This window comes from Crocuta crocuta, unplaced genomic scaffold, assembly GCF_008692635.1.
Source record: "Crocuta crocuta isolate KB4526 unplaced genomic scaffold, BGI_CrCroc_1.0 scaffold433, whole genome shotgun sequence".
Taxonomy (NCBI): Eukaryota; Metazoa; Chordata; class Mammalia; order Carnivora; family Hyaenidae; genus Crocuta; species Crocuta crocuta.
In genome coordinates, this window is record NW_027530001.1 from 2,962,821 (window position 1) to 2,987,485 (window position 24,665).

The 24,665-nt window shown below is 41.4% G+C and overlaps 1 protein-coding gene across 2 annotated transcripts in view; it reads left to right on the forward strand.

The window, feature by feature from the left end:
• FNDC3B (fibronectin type III domain containing 3B) overlaps positions 1 to 22,240 on the forward strand; it is a 300,883-nt gene extending 278,643 nt beyond the window's left edge. For both annotated transcript variants that reach the window (XM_077763679.1, XM_077763678.1), the window contains exons 24-26: positions 5,521 to 5,687; positions 8,222 to 8,349; positions 18,706 to 22,240. In XM_077763679.1, the coding sequence (XP_077619805.1) occupies positions 5,521 to 5,687; positions 8,222 to 8,349; positions 18,706 to 19,017 (607 nt within the window). In that variant the 3' untranslated portion in view covers positions 19,018 to 22,240. The remainder of the gene's footprint in view (positions 1 to 5,520; positions 5,688 to 8,221; positions 8,350 to 18,705) is intronic.
• Positions 22,241 to 24,665: the final 2,425 nt, after the last annotated feature.

A 24,665-nucleotide genomic window follows, 5' to 3' on the forward strand; every position in this document is an offset into this window, starting at 1 on the left:
CTGTAGCTGGAGGAGGGGGGTGGGGGGGGGGGAGCAGGACACTGTAATCATACTCATTTTTATAGAGAAGGGAATAGTTTACCTGGCCATAGAGCCCATGAACAATCACCAGGCTCTTAAACCTAAACTCAGCCTCATGTCAGCAGACTGCAAAGAGTATTATTACCCACTGTACCTTCAGCCCCTGAGCCAGGAGGGCAGCTCCATGGATGTTTCCACACCTGTGCTCTTACTGGGTCTTCACAGGAGTCTGGGGTCATGTGGTTGGTGCTACCAAAGGTACATGGCCATGGACAGAAGGGATTGAGCTTAGAGTAGAAGACCCCTCAGGGACATTGCCAATATGGGCCCATAGCTCAAGAAAGACTGTTAAGGAGCTATGATTCCATGGGGGTCCTTGTGGCTACATATGCTTCAGCCTGAACTGATACTAAAACTACTCAGTGATTTTATTGAGCATGTACTGTACTATGTTCCCGGAACCATGCCACCTGTTACACATGTTTCATTGTGTTTCTATGGCACAGGAATATTTATGTAATAACAATAACAGAGTAAGCATTTCATTTTAAGGTCCTTGGTCACCAAAGTAGATTAACTTACTTGGGGGGAGAGCTGTGTGTTTAACATAGGCCATTAGCAGATGCAGTGGAACATTATAGATTCAGATGGACCTATTCTGCTGAGACATGAGCCAGTAATGGGTCCAGTAACCTGGAGAGAGGCCTATCTGGCAGGAGTGGAGAGACCTGCTCTCCTCAGGGCACCTTAGCCTGACTTGGACACCATGCATTGAACTCTTCCTGGGTGCTAGATTCCATGCTGAGCTTTGTACCCACATTTCTGCATTTGATGCTTAAAACAACCTAAGAGGCAGATACTGCCCCCGTTTCACAGATGGGAGAAACTGGTGCTTAGCCGGGGCATGTGGTTGGGCAGAAAGGGGCAGAACTGAGATTTGCTTCCTGTCTTCCTGGGTCCAAGTCCCTGTGCTCCACCACTGCCCACCAACAATACGGGGAGTGGGGGAGGACGAGGGGACCAGCCAAGGGCGGTCCAGTCTTTACCGGCAGCACAGACCAGGGGAGTGGCCTAGGGCAAAGCAGACTCTCCACACAGTGCATCGCTTATTGCCTAGGCCATGCTCTCACCCTCAGAAAATCAAGGGATTGAGGCCTTGGTGAGAGGGGGTTTTTTGACCATCTGCTGATTATGTAGGCACCCAAGGCGCTCCAGATCCTCCCTATTCATGGCTGATTTTTTTCCCTGTCCCAGGGACTTCCCTTTCCCCAGGCCCTGTGCTACTTGAACACAGGTGGAGCCCAAACACTGACGCTGGATGGTCTAAATATAAGAGGGAAGGAAAAGGATCAGAAAAGCTTGGAGGAATACTGTCCCCCTCTTTGCATGGCAAAGACATTCTCTAAGTGCCAAATCCTTGGTTGCACTGAAATATGTAGCCGTCAGTCATTGCGTCTTAAGACCCATTGCATATGTTTAATTCTATCACCAAAGGCTTCTGGCTGACTTATTAATGAATTTTAAAATGAGGATGGTTTAAAACAAAGATTTAGGAAAGAAAAAAAATTGAGTCAGCCTTTGTAAAAGAAGTATTTGATGAATACTTTTAATCTCTCCCCGGGTGGTTCTGGCCACAGGGTGTTAACCTACGGAGCCTGCTAGAGAGGCCACGGTGAAAATGGCATAAATCACTGGCTCCAGAGAAAGAAGAGTCTTTCCTCTCCCGCCTCGGAATGATGGAAAATAATTACAGAACTGCGGTAAAAGAGGGACTCCATTCTCCTTGTGTTGGCTTGGATGCTTTTTCGTTGCCTTGGCTGGCCTTTGTTTGAAACAGAAGCTACTATCAGCACATGCAGAAAGAAATTGAGGATCGGTAGCATTTATTTAAGACCTACTCTGTGTAGGGACTGGGGTTATCAAACTGAGTCGCACCGAGATTGTGAACGAGGTCTTCTTGCCCACACTTCCTGAGGGGTCCCAGCGCAGAGGGTCAGTGGGCTCCCTGATGGAGCCCCAGGCAGATGCCTGGCTGGCAGCCTCTCTCATCATGCCGCCAACTTTCAACCCAGGAGGAAAGAAAACAACCTCCATAGTAGCCCTGAGTGATGTAGAGGGTCTCTCAGAAGGAAGAGTGGCTTTTCATTGTTTAAAATCCTAGCATTGTAAAATAATGGTGATTAACACCTACTGAGCGGTTATTACAGGTCAGGACTGCTGTAAACACTTTGGTTAACCCATTTAAACCTGACAACGGTCCTCTGGTGGGGAAGGCGGTGGGGGGGAGTCCTAGTATTACCCTTGTTGCACAGAGGAAACCACTGAGGCACAAAGAGGCCAAATAACTTGCTGATGGCTTGCAGTCTGGCTACACAAGCCGTATCCATTCTGTTCACGGAAGCCACATCCACCAAGAGCGTACCAGGCCCCCAGGTGGGTGGAGAAGCAGCATACAGCCAGTGTTACCCCTGAAAGTCTTCCAAATCAAAACTCTCGAAGCCCTGGGGATTGGACTCAAAGTGCCAAACTGGCTGTTAACATAAGGTTCTATTTCCAGAAACTTCAAATGGAGAGGTGAGATTTTGTGAAGGATTTTTGATTTTTGACTGACAAAGTGACTTCCATGTAGCATTTACCTAGAATCTGCTTACTGATGCATATACTAAATTTCTTTGTTAAAAGTAAAATAACCTGAAATCAGGACTATATGTAAATGAGTACCATGTTATAAAAAGGATTAATGAATGCCCAGTCTTTTGGCTCCCGTCACCCACTCTCTCACACTTGCACTTTCTGCTCTACTTCACTTGTGCTTCAAGCAGAAGGAAGGTACGGGAAACCTTTAGTGTGAGAAACATATGAACTTTTAAGCAGTTTGCAGACTTGCTCTCTTCTGTCTTGTAATGACTCCGTGTGGCTCTCAGTCACCTGTCAGAATGAGCCATGTGGGGAGAAGTCCACCGGAGGGAGTGACCCACCCATCTTACTTCATTGCTCAGCTCTTTCTGACGTCGACCTGTGTGTCCACCTTAGGACACCAGCCCCAAGAGGACAAGTCACCTCTTTTTCTCTAAGGGCTCCAATATGTGACCTAGGAATTAGCCCCATCCATTTTCATTATTCCCATACACATTTGGAGAATGAAATTTCCCCAGAATTTTTTCCCATGCCTTTTCTAAGGGGAGGGAAGCCAGAGAAAGCAGGGCACCGAGCAAGTCGTGATTTATTACTGCCAGAATAGACAGAGGGCTACATTAAAGGATCAAACACGTGCCTATTCTAGAAAAGACTAGAGGAAGAAAGAACTACCCCTTTCCCTCCTGTACCTGCCTAGGTATACCCTCACTGAATCCAAGGGGCATAAACTTGAACCTGAACTCCTCTGGGTAAAAGCCTCCTTCAGAATTTTCAGGGCCACTCTGGCTTTTTTCTAAAAACAAAGCAAATGCAGCCTTTCTTTTTTCGACATAACACTATCCCCAGATTTAAACCAATGCTCTAATGGTGAAATTGTGAATTTCATTGCTAGCTCCTGTTCCCACGGTGTCTTCTACAAATTGGGATGCAAATTTTAAAAAATTAAACTGCAGTAGTAAAAGGGAAAAACAGTAAGTTAAAGGGGGGTAAAAAACAGTCCGGAAGCAGATTTTGATGTATTTGAAAATTGATGTGCATGCTCTTAGCCCAATTTAAATTACACTATCAGATTAGAGCCGTGACTCTGCTTCAGTATGTTCCTCTGGAACTGTGAGTGCTACTGCCCACATAGACATATTGACCTTAATCAAAGGCAAACAGTCTCCTTAAAGCAGGGCAGAGCAGGGAAGCCGTACTATTGCTAGTAAACCTCTCCAAATTCTTTTAAAAATCAGGCTTTACTGCAAGCTTGCAGTGAAGGTGCAACACTTTTACTCCTTAAACCAAGACTTTTATTTTGTGGTTAAAACTAAGGGCAATTACTCTGGTTAGAGATTCAGGTCCAGGTGAGGCTGAGTTAATGAATAGCTGTTTGCCTCTAGCATTAGCAAGGGTATCTTCATTAAGGTGGTAATGTGTCAAGAGCACTAAATAGGTTGCCATGGTATTTGTGGGTTTCAGCGTGGACTCTGGCTTTCCCTGAAATTAAAAACATTCAGCCCTTTACCTTTATGTGGTAAAGCAGAAGGAACATTGAGTAGTGAAATGACTAGGGCTCGGGAACGCAATTGTAAAGGCTGATGAACGCATGGGTGTTTTAATATAAGGATGGACTCTAACAGGTTTTCTGAAAGAGTTGTTTAAGCTCTAGAATTAGCCAGAGGGACTATTCCCTAGCCCAGGGAAAAACTGACCACATACACAGGACCACAGGATTAGGTCTTATTCGTCTTTGAATCCACAGAGCATGGCACACAGCAGATGTTCAAGAAATGTTTGTTAAATGAATTCATAAATTCTGCCTTCCCCTTGAGCCAAATGGGTGAAGTTGAGACATTTTAAATTTGATTCTATCTGACCGACTTCCAACGTTTCTGAAGGCAGCAGATTGTCCTTAGATGCTGTGTCGAAGCACTGGAAACTGGGAGAACTATGCACCTGTGTAGCAACAAGGTTGTGAGTTGGATTAACTCATGTAGTGGTTCCCAAAATGTTCCTGGACCGACAGGCTTCAAATCTGGAGCCTACCGAAGTTCTGCGTAATTTGGGGGAAGTTATTTTCAAATATTTACGTTTAACTATTAAGACAAATGATGATAGTATGTAGTAGTTCAAGGTAATCCCATTTCATTGTAAAAATACAAATGTTTCAAGACCCTGGAGGGAAAATACTTGAAAGTGTAAGGCCTTATTTTTTTTTTTAATTTGTTTAATGTTTATTTTTGAGAGATAGAGAGAGGGAGACAGAATCTGAAGCAGGCTCCAAGCTCTGAGCTGTCAGCACAGAGCCTAACGAAGGGCTCAAACTCACAAACCATGAGTTCATGACCTGAGCTAAAGTTGGACGCTTAACCAACTGAGCCACCCAGGCGCTCCAAAGGCCTTCTTTTTTATCTTCATGCTTTCTACGTTTGTGTCTCTTGGAAATAATGATTAGCAGAGTACAAAACAGTTCTGGTTCAGATAGGAGAAGGATCCAGAAGTTTTCCAGTTTACCTTTGCGTTTTTCTGTTACTTTGATTAACCTGATGGATGATTCTGAGCCAAGTTTTTTTTGTGTTTTTTTTTTCTGTTTTAAACTGTTTTCTGGAAGATCTGTAATCATAAATGTCTTCTTACAGTTTGGGAAAGGGGCTTTGAAAGCTCTTGGAAAGATAAAGGTTAAAATTTAAAGAATTTTCTAGCTCAACCTAATTTCTCTGGAAAATCTGGGTAAACAGGACATCGTATTTCTCAGGTGCCCACCCAGTAAACATTAACTTCATCGCCTATGTAGTATACAGCAGAAGGTAAGTTAACAGTGATGATTTCTTACCACTAATTAAAGTTCAGGTAGCTAATGGTCTCTGCCCATTCCTCTAGGTTTATTTCCATCTACAGAGGACCCAGCCACACCTATAAGGTCCAGAGACTGACGGAATTCACATGCTACTCCTTCAGAATCCAGGCAGCGAGCGAGGCTGGGGAAGGGCCCTTCTCAGAAACCTACACTTTCAGCACAACCAAGAGCGTCCCCCCCACCATCAAAGGTACGTAGGCAGTCAGTTTCTGGCAGGCTCTTCTGTGAGAGTAACGAAATGTTGGACGTGGACTAGGAAGCTCGATTCTGACCTTAAACGTACTTTTCTAATATTTCATCAACAACATAGAATCAAAACAGCTTTCCTAAGGAGAAGGCTGGGGAATGGGTTCTCTGGGGAAAGGTGGGGGCGGGGGGAGCTACCACTAAGGCGGTATAAATGTTTACTGCAAATAACGTAGTAGCCTCATCCCCATGGGGTGGGCAAAGAAAAGGAACACTCCCGAGTGACGCACTTTGGGTTAGAAATGAGGGTGGCTCCCTGGTGTTAGGTAGCACTTGTGACCATTTACCACGGAGGGTTTGACAGTCTCCCTTCCCAGAGACTGGGAGGGGGAGCAGAGGTTGGCCTCCATCTTTGGATGACTGTGGTGCCCAGAGGCTAGCGACTTCATCAGCCTGTGCCCCCCACCCGCCACAGCCCTCGCTATGCAGAGGTGCCTTTGGGAAGGTGCGGCAGTGGCCTTTTTTCACCAACTTGAGCATTTGTCTTGAGGTTTGCCAGTGACCAGCTTACTCTGTCCCCTACTCTGCCCAGGCTCTCCCTCCACCGGGTGTGGCGACCCCCCAGTCCCCCATTCCAGCCACAGAGTTCTGCCTTGCGCACAGCTGACTTGCAAGATGGGCAGATGACAGGGCGAAGCTGGCTCAGCCCTCCCACCCAGCCCCCTCACGACTCCCTAAGCCTTGCCCTTCATTCCCCAACAGGGCAATTCTTGTGGAGGTCCCGGCTGCCTTTGTGACAGTGGGCAGCACGGGTGGCTTTATCCATCTGCCACCCAAAATGACCTGAGGCCGCTGGACAGACAGGCGGCTTAACTGAACCAGGTTTTATGCGGGTAAAGTGAGTCGCTATGTTGTTCCGGGTGGCTAGGCGGATGAGCACGACCTGTGACAAAAGGTCCTTTATATATGTGGCCCCAGGAGCAAGGCCATTTGATTCACTGCTTCCACATGGAAGAGCTGTGTCGGCTTCCACCAGGGTAGGGTCCATGACTGAGGGTAAGAGACTTCAGGGCCCGAGTCAAGGCCTGGCTTGGATTCTGTGAAGGTTCCCTATAGCTCTTTCGAGGGTACTTTCCAGTAGCTGCCTTCCGCCTGGCTTCCCTGCTCCTCAGAGGTCCAGAAGTTCTCTGGCAGTGGCTTTTTCATGGGACTAAGAACCTAGTATAAATGGATGTACCCAAGCAAGGCCTTCCTGGGTCACTTGGGGAGTAAGTGCCCAGCCCCTTGGTGGCCCTTTGCCTGTCATCTGTCACAGAAGAGATTCCTGAGCACACTAGAGCTGGTAGAGTTGTTGAGATGAGGAAGGTTTGCCACCTTTATCAACTAGCAGATGGCACGCTTCTTTCTGACACTAACTTTGCCTATCAAAGTGTGGGTTGGTGGAGATTGATTTTGTGGACAATAGAATACTAAATGTCCTTGGATTTCATGGTACATTGTCTACAGAAGGATAGTCAGTCTCCTCACACTGCCACACGGTCAGAGCTTCCTCCTCTTCCTCTGGTTCAGGAAATTATTGTAGCTGGAGGACTGTTTGGTCTGATAAGATCCTTATTTTTGCCATAAATTAATTGGAGTTGGAGCTAACTAATTGCAACTGATTTTTAAGAAAGCCTTTATTTATCTGAAACAGTATGGTACAGAATTGCAAATAGAAACAACTGCCTCTAAAGAATTAATTACAAATTAATTTGTAATTACAAATTAAAGAATAAGGGGGTTCAGAGAGGACTTATGCATTCTAGCTACAAAGTAGAAAAATATCAGATATTGAATTAAGCTATAGAGATGTGGCATAAGCTATGAGAAAATATTTTAAAATTCTATTATTTTATGTGCTTTACTACAAACTAATATAATTTTCCTTTAAACCAGAATTATGAGTCCAATAGGTGAAAAATCAACTATATATATATATATATATATAATATTTAAATATGAGATAACATGAGTTTTACAGCCTTTCTCTCAATGCCTGTAGTTCTCTGGACTTAATTTACATATCACTTGCTCCTCAAACCTTCCTTAGACTCTCACACAAATGAGACTCTCTGTCCCCTGAAACTCCCTCACATTGTGTTTCTCTTTGTATTTGTCTCATACCTTCCTCTCCCTTTTCCTCAACCAGGTCTTAATTCCCTAGAAAGTAGGGTTTACAGTCCCTGTTTTTGAATTCTCCAAAGTCCTCAGCTCAGGGCCTAATCCTACAACACGCTCAATAGCTGTTTGAAAAAAAGAACAGAAATGTGGTCTGGCTAAGCAGTTTTTAATACGATAATGAGCAAAGGATTTTCCATCAATAGCTTGCTAGTCACGGAGTATCTTTCCTGGGTAAAGGGTGCCCTGTAGGTCTTACAGGAGGTTGGGCCAACCAACTCCCCTCTCAGAGTGGACACTAAGCACTCTCCCGCTCCAATATTTCCAGAATGTTGACTGTTACTGTGATGTTTGGACTTTGAGCTTGGATTTGTATTTCAGCACCTCGAGTAACACAGTTGGAAGGAAATTCATGTGAAATTTTATGGGAGACGGTACCACCAATGAAAGGTGACCCTGTCAACTACATTCTGCAGGTATTGGTTGGAAGAGAATCTGAGTACAAACAGGTAAGAACCAGTGTGTATGGCACATGTGCGGCTTATCAGTCTGAGCCTCTACCTCTTGCCGTGAACGATTCAGTGACCGGTGAGCTGTGTTTTTCTTAGTCAGTCGTAGAAACTGCCTACTGTGTACCCATTTATATAAGCCCTAGTTTCCAGTTTATCTGTGGAGGCATTCAATTTTCAGTTCTCAAGCATGACCTTACAGAGAATGTTAAATTCTGTATTTGTGTTTGATATTGGCAGTGATGTTTACAAATATCAAAATCTATCTGCAATGAAAACCAAAGTGCCAATGGCTTTACTATAGAGGGAGAGTAGTTTCAACCTAACTACTGAAGCCTGTGTCTTACCTGTCTTTTTTATAGAAGTTAGAACAGAAGGATAAGGTACATGACTTATCAGCTCTTGAGCCCTGTGATTCAGCAACTGGAGGTCACTGTTTGTTACCCTTAAATGGGCAGTCACCTGGGAATCTGTTAAAATGCAAATCCTGATTCAGTAGTCTGGGGGAAGGGTTCAAGTTCCCACGTGATGCTGGTCCATGAACCTTAACTTGAGTTAGCAAGACTGTACAGATCACCTGATAAACCCATGCAAGAGAGAATGTAATTAGAATATAACCAGATAAAGAATATGGTTTTATTATTTTTCATAATGCTTCTTGATCCTTCATTCTTCCAAAACTACACATTATCAGTCACTGGCTATGAAAACATTCAGATACTCTGTAGGTTTCTGTAATGTTTCCGGGAACTTAACTATTTTTGTGAAATCAGGATATGATCCCATTACTCTGAGGAAAGGTGAAGGCCCTTCCTTACCAGAACTTTTAATGGAGGCATGTATGTATATCAGACTCAGAAGCTTAGAGATAAATGTCACCTGTCTTCTGAAACATTGGCCTTATTTGTAAAGACCTCTGTATTCAGTTCTTGAGGCTCCAGATACACAAAAGAGGTAGAAAGTAATTTGATTCAGAGCTTTTGTTAAATTGCTGGCTAATATTCCTTAGGTAACAATGAAGAATACTTACAAATGTGTAAGATGATCAGAGAAAATTTTGGTACCCTTCATGTACTTTTTTAATTCACCCTTTTATCTGATTCATCATATTGTTTCAGCCACATTTTGCAAAAAACTATTTTTAACTATGACATTTACTAATAAGTATGGATTAACCTCAGTGGATGATGCAATCAAAGTTTCCATTATTCCTCTTTAAGAGCAAAACACTAAAAAAAGAGGAGGAAAACATTATTGTATCATTTCACTTTCGAATCTCATTCTATACAGCATATCCCATTTCATAGCAAATAATTCTCCATGTTTGTGTGCACTCACCAGATAGATAGGATTGGTTGCAGGGTCTCAGCTCATATAGAGGGCAGAGGGTTTTTCCCCACTGGATTTAGTCATCTTAACTCAGCAGCACCATTCTGTTCCACAGAAATGAAAGATGAAATGATACCCAATTTCACAGCCTACCATTTAACACTTAGGAATGATTTGTTTCCCAGCTGTATCTTAATTGCATGTTCGTTATTGTTACTTTGAAAATATTGTATTCCCTGTCCCATGCTTTTGTACCTGTTCTTAGAAAAATGCTCTGCTGCTTAATGAATGATGGCTGTTTTACATTGAGAAAGCAGCATTGTTTGATCAGTATCAATACATTACAAGCATTGCTTAAATACAGGTAAATCAATTCAGTAATTTAGATGTTATCAGCTCTGTGGCTGTTTCTAAGCTGCTATTTGTTTGGGGTGCCTGGCTGGCTCATTCAGAAGAACATGCAATTCGATTTCAGGGTCGTGAGTTTGAGCCCCACGCTGGGTGTAGAGATTACTTAAAAGTAAAACCTTTAACGTGGGTAGCTCATTCAGTTAAGCGACCAACGCTTGATCTCAGCTCTGGTCATGATCTCAGGATTGTGTGTTCACTCCCCTCATTGGGCCCTGCACTGGTCATGAAGCCTATATATGTGAAATTAAAAATAATTTTTTTTAATCTGCTATTTGTTTAATGTTACATATTTAGACCCACAGATGCGTAAATCCTAATGTGATATGTAATCACATGTGTAGAACTCAGAACATATTTCTTATTGTAGTTCTAAGCGAGTTTCTTATTGAAAATATATGAAAACATCATACTGCAGGGCAGGCTCAGTAGATGGGGATTGGCATTCTTCACATAACCATGTGTTTACTACATTTACCAAGAAATGATTAAGGTGGATAATGGTACATTAAAGCCAGAGTTGAGTCAGGGACAGTTTGTACTGAGTTGGTTTGTTTGTTTTTTGTTGTTGTTTTGCTTCTCCCTGTTCATTCACTTGTTCTGGACATGAAATAGGAAATGAAACCCATTTATATTATGGGTGCAGAGTAATGTTAAAATAATTATGCTTTGGAGATAACAGGCTTTGAATACATAGAATCAAAGCAAAAGAAAAAGGGAGGTAATTCTTGCCGGGCGAGTACACCTCGGCAGAGCTATACATGCTCTTAGGGAGACCTCAATCCCAGCACTAATCAGACAGGACCCACTAATGTATGGGCTTGGGTTACTCATGGTTATTTTCTCAGCACTGGCACATGGTTAGGCACTCAGCAAATGTTTCTTACATGCATGAAAGAGGCAGTTTCAAAGCAACAGTGTTCTTTATGCTCGCAGTGGTAATAAGAGTAAGCTTCGGCGTGGGGTGGATTTAGAAGTGTGTGTAACTTAGGTAAAAAAGAAAAAATCACTTATTATAGGAGAGTGTCTTTCTGCTTCCCAGGCTTATGTTAACAGGCCAAAATGACAAATGCCAAGGCTTTTTCTGATGTTCTGCTTGAAACATTGATTTTTAACTTTGCCTTGGTTCTGGCTTATTAGCTTTCTTTTGTTCAGCTATCAAGATATGAGGTGAACACCTGCTCTTAATTATAAAATGGTCTCTTTAAAGGAGTAAATCCTCACCTAAAATTTTACTCTATATTCGAATGCATACATATATTGATTTGACTTTCCTGCCATTAATAAACATGTTAAGCACAAGTTTTTCAAAACTTAAAATTTCTTGCCAGATAGTATTAATTAAAAAGCATTCTGGAAAGGAATGAAAATTATATATATGCAGGTGACTGATTTTTTTGTTCTTCACAAGATAGAACATAGTTTGATACAGGATGGTTCACATTCATACCCCAGAACAGAAGTATGAAAATTTTTTACCAAATTTTATATATAGTTTTTGCAAAGAATATTTTTTAAGTTTATTTATTGTGAGAAAGCAAGCATACAGGGAAGGGGCCGAGAGAGAGAGAGAATCTGAAGCAGGCTCTGCACTGTTGGCATGATGCAAAGCCACTCTTGAGGCTTACGAACCATGAGATCATGACCTGAGCTGACATTAAGAGTCAGATGCTTAACCCACTGAGCCACCCAGGAGACCTTACAAAAAATATTTAGAGTACGAAACTCTAACAAATTATTATGTGTTAGGGAAAGATTTGTGACAAATCATTAATATATTCTTGGTGCTCAGATTTGTTGCATTAAGTAAACCTTTAAAACATCTGAAAATTTGGACTTTCACATTTAGTTCAGTGGCATCTCTGAATACATTTTCATTTTATATCGTGTTTTAGAATGTAGTATTGGGGGCCGCCTGGGTGGGCCAGTGGTTAAGCGTCCAACTTTGGCTCAGGTCATGATCTCATGGTTCGTGGTTTCAAGCCCCGCATCGGGCTCTGTGCTGACAGCTAGCACAGAGCCTGGAGACTTCTTCTGATTCTGTGTCTCCCTCTCTCTCTGTCCCTTCCCTGCTCACACTGAGTTTGTCTTTCTCTCTTTCAGAAATAAATAAAACATTAAAAAAAAAAATAGAATGTAGTATTGGGACTTACAGTGGTTCTTCCTGGCGTCACATAAGGTACTCTGAGGAAAAATCTGCTCTTAAGACAACCATATGAAAGTCTTAGAGCCTAAATATTTTTTATTGGCTTTCAATTCAGTTTCCTAACACAGCTTTTTATTTTTGCCTGAATAAAGGATCAAATCTACAGCAAATTATTAGATAAATATGGGGACATTTAAAAGCCATCATTTGTTTTATAGATTCTTATTTTTTTAAGTTTACAGGTTCCTTTAAATATCTGATGAAGGTCATTAGAAAAATGCTCACACATCCACTTAAAATTCGTCAGACCAGTTTATATTCCATTCAGTGGAGTCCAGATGTAGGACCTGATTTAATGAGAAACTATTAGGTACTTTGTACCATGAGAACCTGACATGTAACAGAAGAGCATGGGCAGTGCTCTCAGAGCTTATACAACCGTTGGGGTGAAAACAGCACCCCNCAGGGACAACGATGCCTGCCCAGCGCTGCACCCTCTACGAAGGGGGCTTGCAGGTCGGTGGGTCCCCTCTTAAGCTGGAGGTTATCCCACAGTCGTGTGATACTAGAATTAATTGACTTCACTGAGCCTCGGCCACTTTGTTGTAAAAGTAGGAATACTAATCCTCTAACTCGGGGTTACTGTGAGCTTCGGACCCCTCAGTAATGAGCAAGCGCTATGTAAATGACACTGCTGTGCAGCTCCGCCTCCCTTTGCAGTTCTTGAGAGGGGCAACGTTAGTAAGGAGACGTGAGCACTGGCCCAGGTGCAGACCTCCGGGGAGCCTCCAGCAAAGTCTCCGGGATAAAGGATTCCAACTGTAAAGCATGTTGTTCTGAATTAAGGGTCACAGATTCTTCATCTGACTTATCTGAATATGACTTTCAGTCCTCCTGTTTGGAAGAAACATGTCAAAATTACTTTAAGATCTATTGTACATCAGATCAAGAACAGAAATAGTCTTGATAGAAATAATATTCCTTCTATACTTATTGAGATATTATGATTGGTTACTTCAATAAAGGCGTCTTAAATGGAGCTATGCCTTTTAAATTGGGTTCAGGCAGGAGGAAAAACCCATAATGGTGCCCCTGTCAAAATGGATGAAAATAAAGGGACGTGCGGCACGGCCTGTCATCCTGATGCACAGAGCTCCGCAGTCCCATGAAAAGTCACTTCAGTGGAGGCACAGCTGTGTGACAGACAGGATGAACTTGTGGTTTGTGATCCCCTGGCTCTGACTGTTTACACAAAAACAATCAGTTATCTCCAACCTCAGGAACCAGAATCCTCAGGAAATGGAGTGTTGGAATTGTTTTAATTTTTCCTTAGCTAAGAATCCAGAAGTCAGGGTGCCTGGCTGGCTCAGTTGGTTAGAGTATGTGACTTGATCTCGGGGTTGTGAGTTCAAGCCCCATCTTGGGTGTGGAGCCTACTTAAAAATAAAATTTTTAAAAAGTTAATCCAAAAGGCTTAATAAGCACCATTGACTCTTTCTAAAATATATTAGAACTATATTTTCTATTAATGCACTAAAAACAACTTAATAATTCCATTTTTTACAGTGATGGCTGCATCGGTACGAAAAATTCTTTTCTGTTGCCTATGTGGTTTGTGTGTTCTAATACTTAATGTTTCCTTACTTCTGGTAATTATCCTCTCTCTTCAAACAGTGTGGTATAGGAATATCTGCTCTAGAGTATTTGAGAGTTCTAATTAGAGAACATCCCCTGCGCACCTACTTAGTTGAGGCTGTCCGTGGTGCTGTTGGCTGTGGCTAATAGAACATGGTCCCACACTCAGTGTGTTTACCATACTTTTTAAAAGATTTTTGAGTTGGCAATGTTTAAAAAGGGGGAAGCTGTTCCAATTAAAACACCAAGAATGGCTAAAAGAAAAACATTTACAAATTAAAGCCTAAGTTTTCATTGGACTTGTCATTAGGAAGTTCCCTTCGATTAGCCGTCCATTTTTCCTTCATTAAAGCTTTTTGCCAAATGGTACAAGAAAAGTAGCATTCCTTTGCTTTCCAAAAACATTTTCAGAGATCTTCATTCCAGAAAGTTAGAGTGGAGAAGAGCCATCAAAATGAATATATGAAGTCTCTGTTCAAGAGTCCATGAATTGGGTTCCTAGGAAATGAAATCTACTTCTGGGCCAGCTTTCTTCAAAAGCTCTAGCTGTGCAAATTCTGGAAGCCATAGAATTCATTTAAATAAATATAAGTGAACATTTATATCCAGTTTCCAAAAGTCTCAAAAACATCTGTGGGGCTAGGTTATTAACTGTTTTCCTTCAACAAGGTTATTGTTTGAGGGCAGAAATTAAGAGGCCACATCACAGAAATGCTGCGCAAGCCTTTACCTGGCACAGACCGAGTGGGGGAACTGCTCTCTGTACAGCATAAAGGAAAGACAGTGTTTTCCTTCAGAGGCAGCAGGAACCAGGATGGGGTGATCTTGGAGGTGTTTCATGGAAACACCAGAATGGCAACGGGGCTGTCTGGGAAGACCAAATCAGGCCATGACAACTGGACCTCATGTCAGACTGTGGTCATTAGCCGAGGAGTAAAGCTGAGGGCAGGTCGTGGCAGCACTGCCTTCCAGAGAGGATGGGACAGGCAGAGCTGGGGTGGTTCCGTGGTGAGCAGAGTTGAGTTAGGAGTGGGATGTCGTTTGGGCTCTGCCACTGCCTTTATTTGCTGTGAGTCCTTAAAAAATGAACAGCCTTTCTGATCCACACTTTCTCTATCTCTAATCAGGAGGATTAAATTTGATAAAGTTGGCTTACCTTCAGCCTAGTGCTCTCACGAAGCATTCTTCACAGTTTCTCATTTAACCCTGAATCCCCCTTAGACGTAGTTTAGGTACTGTGATGTTAAAGGTGAGAAAATTAAGGCTCAAAGCTGTTTAGTTGCGCATGTTCACAAACCTAGAAAGTAATGGAGCAAGAATTTAGATCTGGGATCCTGATTCCAGTCTCTGTGCTTGAGAAGAGAAGGCCCACTTGCCTCCCAGTTCCCTAGTGTTGGATGGAGGAGAAGAGCTCCAACAGCTAGTCTTTTCAACCTGTGATAAGTGCCAGCAAATACTTGGCACTTCAGGAGGTGTGGCCTCTTCAGTAAAAGAGATCTGGCAGGAAGTCTTACAGCTAAGCTGTAGATGATGGCTTCCGTCCAACTCCGTAAACATCCCAGTGTTAACTTTTCACCATAGACTCAGAATGGATTGTTTACTAGTACGTTGCAGACAAGAAACCAGAGCTGTGTGGCAAGTGTGGAAAGACCTTCTTTATCGAATTGGTCCCATGGCTTGCAAATCATTCCCTCCAAGAATGGTCTCAGTAGTTTCCAAGAAAAAGCTTTTCTTAGAAAATATCAACTTGAGCATTTATACATATGAAACTAAATCTGAGAACGTAGAGAACATTCTCAGTTAAAAGATTTCTTTAAATGAAAACACATGTCCACCGTTTGTTTTCTTGAGACCACCTACATGGTGGGAAATAATTCATAGACAGTTCCATCATGGTATAGTTGGAACTCCTGAACAGCTGGCAGTGTGTGGGTTGGGACAATCACCATGACAACGAGCTCATCTTAAACCATCATTTAACTGAATCATCACTGGAGCAGTGAGAGAGACCGCTCCTTTAGTGGTTTCTTAGTATCAGAGAGGGGTGGTGTCTTACAGCTCTTTCATATTTGGTTGCTCCAGGCCAGTTCTATGCCTCCAGTTGCTAATGCTCTTGCTACAGTCTTTAAAGAAATAAGGTAATTCACCAAGGGGAGCATGCTTCAAGTCTTACGAAAGGCGCGGCAAAAACAATGATGAATCTGGATAATCGTAAGAAACAAACAGAATTGGTTTTCTGGCATTAGTCACTAGACAAAAGTATGATGAATAAGACACTTAAAGCCTACTTGTAAATTTGAAAATGAGGGAGGAAAAATCTTAAGAAAAAGGCTAAATATCTGGGGCACCTCAGTGGCTGAGTCGGTTAAGCATCCAACTTCGGCTCAGGTCATGATCTCACAATTCATGGGTTCAAGTCCCACATCGGGCTCTGTGCTGACAGCTCAGAGCCTGGAGCCTGCTTTGGATTCTGTCTCCTCTCTCTGACCCACCACCACTCATGCTCTGTCTCTCAAAAGTAAATGAATAAATATTTTTAAAAAAAATTTTTTAAGGCTAAATATCAAGTGAACATTGGTAGTTGGGTCCCTTTTCCAAACTATGAGATCCTTTTACTGTCTTTGAATGCCCAACACTAAATGCATGGCCAGTATTCTTGTGTTCACTGGTGGTATGTCCTGTTTCTTGGTAGTTGGTAGAAATGAATACACCAGGCTTTAGAAACACTCAACATGCGTAGATCCCCAATAACTCTATAGCTGACAAGAGTTTCAGACGAAGTTGAGAACACTGGAAATACTTTTTATTTTCTAGGGAATCTGTATTCATGGGCAAAACTGACAGCTTTGCTAAGTTAGCTTGTAGCTAGGTTGAAAATGCTTACGCTTGCCACTTTTAATTGCTCTGTTTTAATACATTTGAAGTTGTTTTTGAGTTCTAAATGGTGTAATAGCTTACTTTTACCGTGCAGCGATATGTACCTGGCATATTTTAGGCACTTTATCAGTGCTCAGTGTCATTCGTACAGGAAAGATTCCAGTTAATTCTATTCTTTCTTGTTTAGCAACTCGTCAGCCAAATCTCTTACTGATTTGCTTGAGTTCCAGGTACTTTTTTCCTGGCTCTATGCATTGATTCCAATGTGAGCCATTAATTTTTTATGTAATTTTAATGTGAATATCATTTTCTCTAAGTTTGAGACTCACTGTCCCTTTGATAGAAGAGCCTTGTGAGATGCCCCCTCCTTAAAGATGTCTCTAAGTAAACTGGTAGTTCTCAGGCCCCCGTAATAGTAAGCCTCATGGTGATTGTATTATTTAACAAAGGGGAAGAAAATATCCCAGATCCTTAATGGAAAAAAAACAGATGGTCTTAAGTGTTTCCTTGTCTGTATGACCAGATGGACCATTGAATTATTTAAATGTTAATTTGTGATAAGTTGGACGGTTATCAAAAAGTTTCAAGAAAACAATTAGGCAATTGTCTCCCATGAAACTGGGAGAAAATATTTGTAAGCTGTATCTGACAAAAGATATATATCTGGATTAAAAAAAGACTCCTACAAATTACTAAAAGTAAGCAAATTCAAAATAGGCAAAAAGACTTGAACATACTTTTCACAAAGAAAGGTATATGGATGATCAATAAGCACATGAAGATGTAGGCAACATTATTAGGCATCAGACAAATGCCAGGCGATAGCATTATCACCCATCAGAATGGCTAAAATATAAATGACCGACAATAACAAATGTTGACTTGAGGATGTGGTACAACCAGAACTCTCCTACTTTGCCCGCAGGACAAGACGATGTAATCACTAGGGAAAACTATTTCTCGTGAAGTGAAATGTAGACTTTTCTGTGACCCAGCACTACTTCTTCTAGGTATTTGCTTGAGAAAAATAAAACTTGTGTCCTCCAAGATTTGTACATAGATGCTCATAGCAGCCTTATTATATAAAAGCTCTGAACTGGGGAAAAAAATGCAAATGTCCATCAAAAAGATGGATACATTGGGATATAGGCGGATGATGGAACGCTACTGAATCCATAACATGGCTGAATCTTGTTGGCACAAGGGTGGGCGTGGAAGTGGGATTCCATTTATATCAACTTCTAGAACAGGCCAAACTGTTTACAGAAACGAGTCAGAATAGTGTGTGCTTCTTTTTATTTATTTATTTTGTTGAAAGAGAAGGAGAAACAGTTGCAAGCAGGCTCCACATCATCAGTGCAGAGCCCTTCTGTGGGGCTCGAACTCACGATCCATGAGATCGTGACCTGACCCGAGATCAAGAGTTGGATGCTTAACCGACTGAGCTACCCAGGGGCCCCAGAATAGGACGTACTTCTTAAAGGTGAAAGTAGGGTATCTTAATGGGGTAATGTTTCATGGTGTATGCAACTGTCAAAAAATCATCCAGCTGAAACTTTGCGTTGTATTGTTAGTACAACTTTTTAATTGTTTCCACTTTGAAAACGCTGATTTGTTCTTTGGACCAAGATCTGTGGCTCTTTGTAAGAATTAAGTCATCTTCTAATTTATGACCTAAATTCTTATTAAAATTCAGTCAGATGCATATTTATTACTTAGGTCAGCTGCAATTCTAGTCACCGAATTTTGTGTTAGGTTTATTCAGAGTGGGTTCGAGCACTGGGTTCCTTTGTTACCGTTGGATGAAATACAGATTAGGAGAAATAACCCGTGTCTATCATTTTTGTTATTATGGAGGAAAGCCAGGTCCACAAGGCCCTCGGTGTTATAGGATCGTTCCTGTAGACACCACAGCGCTGTTACAGACTAACTGATGAGGACTTCTTTATTTTCTCTGGAAGGTCTACAAGGGAGAAGAAGCAACATTCCAGATCTCAGGCCTCCAGACCAACACAGACTACAGGTTCCGCGTGTGCGTGTGCCGGCGCTGTGTAGACACGTCTCAGGAGCTAAGCGGAGCTTTCAGCCCTTCTGCCGCTTTTGTATTACAGCGCAGCGAGGTCATGCTCACAGGGGACACAGGGAGCGTAGATGATCCCAGAATGAAGAGCATGATGCCTACTGACGAACAGTTTGCAGCCCTTATTGTGGTCGGCTTTGCAACTTTGTCCATTTTGTTTGCCTTTATATTACAGTACTTCTTAATGAAGTAAACAAGCCCAACAGAACTAGAGGTATGAATTTAATTAATGCTACACATTTTAATACACACATTTATTCAGATACTCCCCTTTTTAAGCCCTTCTGTTCTTTGATTTATATACTTCTCTTGTTTTACAGATTTAGCTAGGGAAAAAAAACATCAGTGTTTTGGTGCACCTTTTTGAAATGCAAAACTAGGAAGAGACTAAACTGGATTTTTTTTTTCTAAAGAAGAAAAGCAAACCAGATACCAAAAGCTAGCTTTCGTATGGTTTCTTTTTTAAATCTTCCGATTTGCCTTTATTCTGTTTTCACTGATGTCTTTTGCAAGCCTTTGGTTTTGTTTTTTTTTTTCCATATTACAGTTTAGTAATTTATATTCACCAGTCACTTCTTTTGTCTTGATCATCTGTATCTGTGACCATGGATCTTAGTGTGTGTAGTTACAGGCCTAGGATTCCAGTGTTGTCAGAGTATTAGCACGCAACAACAACGTACAGAAGATGTGTTGGCTCAGATAAGGCTGCCCTAAACAACCATTTTGTCACTCAGTTGTTTAACCGTGTTTAGCTCATTTGAATCACAATGTGTACTTTAATCTAAAATGTTTTAATAATCTGTATTTCTTCTGATTTTAACACTATATGAGCTGCCTGTCTAAGAAATCAAGTAACCAAAATGCACCTATAAATTATGGAGCATTGTAGATTTTACCCCATCGATTCATAGCAGTAATTTTAAGAGGGCATTGTGCAATAGTTAGTTGTTTCCTTGTTCAGCTGTTTTAAAAGCTGCTTTAACTTGTTTGTTTGTCTTTGTGTAGAACTACTTCTAATCTTAATCACTAGAGTTATTATATTCTGTTATGTTTGACCAGAGATATATGACGAGACCTGGTGACTGTTTAGTGCCTCTGCCCATTGTCCATGATTTATACTAATTGTGAGCAGTCTTCTTACATGTCAGCTCGTTGTTTTGGAAAGATTTGCCTTTAGGCTGTTCTTTGAGGTATCAATGAAGTGATCGAATTTCAATACCTTGATTCAACGCACATGTATTAATCTAACAGCAGATGAAAACCCGTAAAACCCAAACGAGGTCATCTAAATTTGTAGTTCCTATTTTTGTGGGGTTGACCTGGCCATGTGTGGAGAGGGAATGATATTTGGTGGTAAGCACAGGATGGTTGGGGGTGAAGGAGCCTAGATTCTCTCCCTGGATCTGTCACTAACTTGCTGCGTGACCTGAACACGTCACTTTACCTCTCTGTGCCTCAGTTTCCCATGCATTAAAAATAAAATGAAATAAAATAAAATGGGGATTCTAATGTTTGTAAGTGCTTTGAGATCCTTGATCAACAGGTGCTATTGGAGTGCAAAGTGTTACTCTTGCATGTTTATTCTGAGTCATGAGATAATCAAGTTTAACCCAAAGTCATTGGATTATTTATATGAAGTCCATAATGTTCGCGTACCTCAGGGACATTTAAGAGTTGGAGGTGCAAATATATTCCAAAAGGGTGCAACAGACACAGTGTATCCCCTGCTTCTGTTTTTTGTATATTTTTGCTACTCAGTTTTTCTTGATCATAGCGATTTTGTGCTTGGTCTGTGTTGTCTTAAGATGCAGTATCCTGTACTAGCTTATAATATTCCCATACCAAAGTCATGGGGAAACCAACATTATTTTGTTTTTGGTTTATTTATACTATATTCTGCATACAGTACTTTAAATGCCAATTACAGTGCAATCTTTATTTATTGTAAAATTTTTTTAATGTACTTATGTACTAATTTCCCCTTGTAGCATGTTATTTTTTGTGTGTGTTTTATACTTTTGTAATTTTAGGTCTTGTCCCAACATCTGTAGTATTATCAATCTTCTGACATTTTCTTGTGTTTTTAAAGATAAGAGCATCTAGTGCATTAAATGCCAAAAAAAAAAAAAAATCCATTATCAGTGATTGAAACGTTTACATGTACCCAGAAAACCATAATCATCTCTTGAAAGAAAGTGCTAAGATCAATGAATTCTTCTGTGTGCCTATATTGACGTAGTAAGTACTAGAGAGTTTTGTATTTTGTTATCAACGATAATAGTTTAATTAGCCTTGCAAAGTGACGGCATCAAGGTAAATATGTCTGCCAAAGTTTTGGCCTTCCAAAACTCAGCCCTCTGCTCAATTATGTATTAAGACCCACTACACCATGGCATCTGCGTTTTCTGAGACCATTTCCTGCAGGTGTTTTGGAGGGAAAAGGCATTTTTTAAGCAATGAAGATTCAAGTGTGTACAAAAAACCCTGTTTGCAGGGGGAACCAGTCCCTTTTTGGAAACACTTCAGAACTGCTGCTATAAAGAAATTCTCTGAATTGGTTGAAATGTTGTAAAGGAAAGAATACTTTAGGCCAAGACTGCTAAGAATACTTTATCTTTTTGAGATTGTCATCCTGTTGAACCACCAGAAAGCTGAAGTGTGTGAAATACCAGCTGCCAGCACTTTATTTTATTGTTCTCCATGATTTGGTGTCCATTATAGCCCCTTCAGTCCAAACGTTATTTCTCCATCTGGCACTGTTTTCTATCACAAATATGTATATGTGACATTGATATGTAACTAAATGTATATTGCCGTTACACACGAACAATAAAATAAAGTGTTATATCGACCTGATTTCTCTTGCCCTTTTGCAATATGTAGGAATGAGTGAGTGGCTGACTTTTGATGCTCTGTGTGTCAGATTTCCCCCCTGGCACAAGAAATTCCAGTCGTGTGACGCAAACTGCCCGTTGTCCTCAAAGAAACTGTTTAAGCAGAAACCTTTTTTAAAAGATTTTTTTCATATTATCTGCCTTGTTCTTATCAACTTGAAATGTTGGCATTTTCTAACTGTTTTGTTGGCGACGGTAAATCAGTATTCCTGTCAAAATTGAAAAGTGCCCTAATTGAATGTGTTTGAATGTTATCCTTGCACAGTTCTTTAAATTGAAAGACAAAATGTTTTACCTCACTGTTGGACATACATTCCAAGGTTTTCAACTCTAGGAGAAAAAAAAAATAATCGTGTTTTCCTGTATTGTAAATTTTAGACTATTTCATATACATTGTATTAAAACTGCCATATCAAATTTAATGTATAGATTTGCAAATACTATGCGCTATGTAATACCTAACTGTATCTGTAGTGTATATGTAATATATTTATGCCCAATAAATGTTTTCATTCTTTCTGACTTAAGTAGGGTTTTTCTGCCATGAATAGGATTGCTGTTGTTATTTTTAAAAACCTAAATCACATCCCCGAAGTTGCACATTCAAATGCCTTTTGAGGCCACGCAGGTGACATCTAAAAGAGCAGCTGAAACCAAGGTCCTGTAAGATCGCAGGCCACAATCACAGGGGCTGATGTTTCAAAAGAAGCTAAGGCTTCAGATTTCCCTGTATGGGACCCCTGAAATGTGATTACGGACAATACAGGTCTGGGAGCTTCCAGTTCATTCTTTGTCAGAGCCTGCGTCCCTTACCAATTATCCAAATGCCAAACCTTCGGGGCCCAGGTCTACCTGGGTACACATGGAGACCCAGACTGCTGTCTCGCCAGGACAGATGCCCAGGGTTTCGACCCCTTCCTTCCCTTCCCCAGGGCTCATTCGACGACAACAACAGCAATAAAGCATAGCGCCCCCGCTATGGCCATAGTCTCATTATGTTTAGATTGTTTTGCTAGGAAGCCCTATTATCTGTCTCGTTTCTGGAGGGGGAAAAATGTATAGAAAAACTTTCTATAAGAAAGTAAGCTTTGCCTTATAAAGAGTGATAGCCATTTTGGGGCGTAAAAGTGACAAATTGAACACATCAGATTTTGCACGCTCCTAACACTCCCCTGAAAATCTAGTAAAGATCTGTTGTTTAATCACAACTCTCATCAACACTGGGAAGAAGGGGAAAGCACTTGCTAGCATCTGAGTGTCGAAATTCTAATTTCTCAGGGAGAGGAATGAGCCTCACTTCAATTCACATGCAGAATACACTGAAGGCTCAAAAATGTAGAGAAACGTCTTTTTGAAGTGATGAAGGGCAAAAGGAGCCTAACATGCTACTAGTTGAAAGCTGTTTCCAATGCCATTGGATCTATAAAATTCCTCCTGTGTTGTTTTGTTTTCAGCTGGACAGCAGCAAACCTGCAGACGCCTGTAAGTTTCTCCTCAAAAGGTAAAACAGAAAGCCCCTAGCCTGGGAGACGCAATCCACAGTTGAGAGGAAAGGTACCGTATCAGAAATGGGATTCAGTGAACATATGCATACAGGAGAATAGTAGGCATCTTACCTAGAGAGCCTCATGGGCCAAAAAGAAAGATCTAAAGGTCATCAATGAAATGGTTCACCCAGAGCGCCCTGGGTGGTTCTTCTCAGCCTGGGCTGCACAGTAATATCACCTGCGGTGCTTTTCAAAACCCTTACACCCACATCATACTCTAGACCAAGAAAAATGACTATTTCTGGAACCTCGGTGTTTTGTTTTCTTTTTTAAAGCCCCCAGGTGTTTCTTCTCTGCAACCAGAATTGAGAACCGCTGCCCTGATGTGAAACGCTCACTCAGTGATCCCCTGTCAGCTTTTGAATCCTCCAGCTTAATGCCAAGTGAGCTGTCATCTGATGAAAGCTGCTAACATGAAAAGCCAAAGCCAACAGCTTGGAAGAATCAGAGACTACGGGAGAAGCAGCTTCAGAAAACAATGGTTTCTCCCCCAAGAGAGGAGAAGAAATCCTCTTTAGACTGAGGACAGAATGCTATTGAAAAGGTGCTTGAAGAATGTAGAAATGCTCTCAGATATTAAACAATTCAGAAGGTTTCGAGGCTGCAATTAAGAGAATAACCCCCAAAATAGAGAAAACAGAAATGAAACCATAAAAGATTAAGATCAGACCAAGACATTCAATATCCAAGAATTAGGGACTTGAGAAAGAGCAGAGAAACACTTGTGCGTCCAGAATAAAGGGCAGGAGGGTGCTCGGCCTGATGGGTGAAAATAAACCTCCACCAAGGCACACCGTCTTGAAATTTCAAAACACCAGAACAAGAGAAGCTCCCCAGAATGTAGGAAGGTAGCCGCGTAAGGAGGATTAGAAATCAGAAGAGCTGGGGTGCCTGGGTGGCNCCTAAAAAAAAAGTTGACTGGAACTCACCAGACTAATTTGGTAGGAAAAGTCCACATAGCAGTGATGTAACCCAAAAGACCTGCTGCTCCAAACCACAGTCTTTCACATGGGTGTGTTATTTTTGGTGCAATATTTTCACTTTAATTGAAGTAGTTGTCAATAATTTATCATTTAAAATGTGGAAATTGGGGCGCCTGGGTGGCTTAGTCGGTTAAGTGTCCGACTTGCGCTTAGGTCATGATCTCGCGGTTCATGGGTTCGAGCCCCGCGTCGGGCTCTGTGCTGACTGCTGGCTCAGAGCCTGGAGCCGGTTTCAATCTGTGACTCCCTCTCTCTCTGACCCTCCCCTGCTCATGCTGTCTCTCTCTCTCCTAGAAATAAATAAAACATTAAAAAAATTAAAAAAATAAAATAAAATGTGGAAATTTCCGGGCACCTGGGTGGCTCAGTCAGTCAAGCATCCGACTTCGGCTCGGGTCACGATCTCACAGTGTGTGG